Here is a 3,965-nt window from a genome sequence, read left to right on the forward strand (position 1 = left end):
TATTTTAATTTATATTTTAATATAAATTTAATATTATTTAAATTTAATATATCTAATGCAGGTTTTTCAATAATAAACTTAAGCGGACAACTATTCCGAAGCACTTGAGTACATTCTGCTGAACATCTACAGCAGCGCTATTACTTAAGGTGTTCGTAAGCAGCACGTACACAAAAGTAAATATAGAGGCGTGCCTTATGTTATTAATACACACGCTAACAGTAAAAAACTACGCCGTGATCACTTGTTACTGTTAGCTCTAGCTTTATTTTCCAAAAAATAATAATTTATATGCAATTGAAAGATATTGTAAGTCTACCAACCACTCAATTTAACTAGAAATTCATTGTTCAACAGAAGTTGCAGCAGTTGTTGAATTCAGAATGTAACCGTAATTAAATTTGAATAGATAAAAATATAAAAAAATTAAATTTATCAATGTTTTAGTTGTAAGGATTTCTAAAGCAGAGTACGTCTTACTCTTATCGATTTATTTTCACAACATGACGTAGCCATATTGTGAAATAAAATTGATAACAGCAAGATATGCGCTATTAGATAAACGTTATTCGAAAGATTTAATTTACTTAAAATTTATAGTTTCAATTCATATCGCAAAATCAACTTATTTACTATTTTATATGGAAGCTTTGAGCTTCTGTATGTCTAGTCCTTTGAAGACGAGATACAGAGGAAACTTTGAAGGATAATTATAAATGCATAAACAGGTATAACGATTACAAATCCCGAACACATATAAACAACGGATAGGAACAGAAAAGTAAAAACATCAACACCTATTCGTTTACAACGTCAACCCGGGCCCTTAGTCTCGAGTTTTTCGTGTTGTACTCGAATTGACGTCATCGAACTCACTCGTGTTACTGTGACTCACATAATCGGTAGTCTCGAGTTAGACCCATCGAGCGAACTCGAAAGGCGAGCGGAAATACGTCATACTCACTTGGTCCCGTTTGTCGTGAAGCATGATGGGATTATTTACAAAGCATCTGGGTTTGCGACTATACTTATTCGACCAATCAATTTGAGTGTAACAAGTTGTAAACAAATAAACGTAAACTAGTTTACACTAAGGCGCCTTAGTTTGCACGTGTTGCAGTTACTTTTATTATAGCGACAAAGAAGACAAAGAAAATGGAGACCTCCAATACTTTATTTAAAAAAATCAGTGACGAACAGAAAGAGATATTAGTCACATATATTGAAAATAACAAAAAATTGAACTCTGGAAAATTTGACAATGAATTTACTAGGAAAAAACAATTACATATGTGGAGCGAGTTGGTTGAAAAATTAAATGCGTGCTTTGGAGCAAAAAAATCCATTGTGGAATGGAAAAAAGTAAGTATTTTAATTTAATCCTTTCTTCAGTTTTCTTCCTTGATCTGTTTCTTAAATTGTTCAACAAACTTAACACTTCTGATTAATTAATAAATAATCTTAATATAGTGTCTATGCTCTTATTAATTTATACATATAATTTACTATCATTTTAATTCATTCTCTTTTTCTATGAATTATACTTCTTTTTAGTTTTGGAAAAATTTGCTGTATAATTTTATCAAATAAAATTTTTTTATTAGTGCTGGCTTGACATGAAGAGAAATGCAAAAGAGAAGGCGTCAAGAATAAGAAACAGCAGAGAAAAGACTGGGGGTGGTAGAGAATCTAGTGAAAAGCTATCTTCATTACAAGAAAGGATCATATCTTTAATGGGTGACACAGTGGTTTTGGGGCAACAAAACACTGTGGAATCCGAAGTTGAAGAGTTTTCAAATCTATTGCAGACTGAGGTGAATAATAATCTTTAAATTTAAAATGAATAAAGACTAACGTGTTTTAAAAAATGTTATACTTCCATTATTTTTCTGTATATAATGGAGAGTATTAATAATAAGTTTTGAAATTTCCATCAGTACTATTAATATCTCTGTTTATATTTTAAAAATGTAATTTATTATAATAGGAATCTATACTGCCAGGAATTGAAAATCTCTCTGCAACAGGAGTAAATTCTGTAGATATTTCTTCTTCTGAACAGGGTTAGTATGCATCAAAATAATCTCATATACAAAATAATTATAACAAAAATTTGTTATGGTTTTCAAATGTTTTCAATTTATCTAACAGATAATGAATATATAGATTTAACAAAAGAAGCCAGTCAGTGTAAGTAAATTTTTAAAATATTTTCAAATTACTTCATTAAAGCAACTGTAGCATTAATTATAAGAACTGAATTTATAGAATCTGTCATAAAAGAACTGCATATGTAGTATTAAGTCATATTAATATACAAAGTTATAAGATTTAGTGTAAAAGAATTAATTTTATAGTTAGCATGTACAAAGACTAAGTTTTCCATATGAATTTATGTTTTTTAGCTAAAGGAAGAAAAAGAAAAAACAATTCCAATGAAGATGATTTAAATGAAGCAAAGAAAAGAACAGAATCATTTATACAACTGGAAGAAGAAAAAATTAAATTAAAGAAAAAAAAACTAGAATTAAGGGAGAAGGAACTTTCCATAGCTGAGGAAAATAAAGACTCTCTTAAAAAAATTGCTACAGCACTGAATAGCATTGTAAATTTATTATCTGAAAATTCTTTGTAATATTTTTATGTATATATTGAAAAAAAATTTAATTTGAAAATAAATAAATTATTATTTTAAAGTACTGATTTTTCTGTTCTTTATATCTGAATATTCTTGAAAAAGGCAGGCTCTTAACAGACATGTATATATATATACACACACAATTTATTAGTATATCCAATATATACATACAATTTTTTAATGATATATATATCATTAAAATTATTTTTAAGAAAAACACAAGCTTATTAGTTGTTGTTGAATCCTTCTAGTTTCATTAAAAAGTATATCATTTGATGTATTTTCAAATTCTGTTGATGGTATGATCTGCGGTAACTGGTCTTCTGGTTGCAATATATCATCATCCTCCAAAGCAATATTATTTTTAATGGAAATGTTGTGAAGCACAACACATGCAATTATAACATTTGAAGCTGTCTCTGGATGATAGTGTAAGACCCTATGTTTCAACAAACATCTCCATCTATTTTTCAAGAGTCCATTACATTGTTCTATTATACTTCGAGTTGCAGTGAGACAATTATTATATTTTACTTCAGCTCGAGTATTGGTTGTACGAAGTGGAGTCAACAACCACGGCTCCAAAGGGTATCCACTGTCACCTAGAAAATACAATACGTAATTTGATAAGCTAATTATGATTTGTAAATACTGCCTACAAATTATAAAGTATCTGGAAATTTAAACAGAGACTTGTTAACAACTATGATAATATATTTATCATTACCTAAAAGCCAAGTATGTGCATTTCTGTTGCAGTTATGCCATCTCTGAAAGGCTTTTCTAACATTGGAATTTTTCCATATAAATGCATCATGGACACTACCAGGAAAACGAGCATTTACATTCATTATGTACATGTTTGCATCACATATCTGAAAAAAAGTATATTGAATGAGATTATGTATTAATTCTATATAAATGTTCTTAGTGTATCATAAAATTAAATGCATATCAATATTGGATCCACATATGCAATAAGGAATCAACCAGCATTTTCTTGTAAGATGATATTTTGTGATATTCTGAATCAAAATAAAAAATGTTGGTTGATTCCTTATTGCATATGCTCATAGCATAATTCATTTTCAGCAATGAATTATTAATTTGATATAACAATACAATAAATATTAAAAGTAACTTTTTAATTGCTAGATATATTTTGTTAGATAAGTAATGCAATATTTACCAATTGAACATTAAGAGAGTGATATCCTTTTCTATTAACATATATATGTTCTGGATAATTGATATCCTCTACAGATGGTGATACAATTGCTACATGACAACAATCAATTGCCCCTATTACACCAGGGAAAGTGTATTT

The 3,965-nt window shown here is 28.5% G+C and overlaps 2 protein-coding genes across 2 annotated transcripts; one reads left to right on the top strand and one right to left on the bottom strand.

Annotated features, from left to right (window-relative positions):
• The first annotated feature begins 529 nt into the window (after window positions 1-529).
• LOC111641154 lies at window positions 530-2,638 on the top strand. Its single transcript, XM_023387279.1, has 5 exons — window positions 530-1,362; window positions 1,605-1,814; window positions 1,988-2,063; window positions 2,152-2,190; window positions 2,406-2,638. Exons 1-5 carry the CDS (start codon window positions 1,156-1,158, stop codon window positions 2,633-2,635), a joined length of 762 nt encoding a protein of 253 aa, XP_023243047.1. The 5' UTR covers window positions 530-1,155; the 3' UTR covers window positions 2,636-2,638.
• A 77-nt stretch (window positions 2,639-2,715) lies between these two features.
• On the bottom strand, window positions 2,716-3,957 carry LOC111641155 (putative nuclease HARBI1). Its single transcript, XM_023387281.1, has 3 exons — window positions 3,828-3,957; window positions 3,366-3,513; window positions 2,716-3,240 (listed from the first exon to the last, which is right to left on the bottom strand). The coding sequence occupies exons 2-3, from the start codon at window positions 3,496-3,498 to the stop codon at window positions 2,846-2,848; spliced, it is 528 nt and encodes a 175-aa protein (XP_023243049.1). The 5' UTR covers window positions 3,499-3,513; window positions 3,828-3,957; the 3' UTR covers window positions 2,716-2,845.
• Window positions 3,958-3,965: the final 8 nt, after the last annotated feature.

This window comes from Centruroides sculpturatus, unplaced genomic scaffold (assembly GCF_000671375.1).
Source record: "Centruroides sculpturatus isolate CEXI.00-Female unplaced genomic scaffold, Cexi_2.0 scaffold1455, whole genome shotgun sequence".
NCBI classification, from domain to species: domain Eukaryota; kingdom Metazoa; phylum Arthropoda; class Arachnida; order Scorpiones; family Buthidae; genus Centruroides; species Centruroides sculpturatus.

Excerpts from the sequence above, each read along its gene's own strand:
- LOC111641154 (XM_023387279.1), top strand. The coding sequence starts at position 1,156 with ATGGAGACCTCCAATACTTTATTTAAAAAAATCAGTGACGAACAGAAA. Across the intron at positions 2,064-2,151 it reads TATTTCTTCTTCTGAACAGG|ATAATGAATATATAGATTTA; the intron begins GTTAGTATGCAT and ends TTTATCTAACAG. Across the intron at positions 2,191-2,405 it reads AACAAAAGAAGCCAGTCAGT|CTAAAGGAAGAAAAAGAAAA; the intron begins GTAAGTAAATTT and ends TATGTTTTTTAG.
- LOC111641155 (XM_023387281.1), bottom strand. The coding sequence starts at position 3,498 with ATGTACATAATGAATGTAAATGCTCGTTTTCCTGGTAGTGTCCATGAT. Across the intron at positions 3,241-3,365 it reads TGCACATACTTGGCTTTTAG|GTGACAGTGGATACCCTTTG; the intron begins GTAATGATAAAT and ends TGTATTTTCTAG.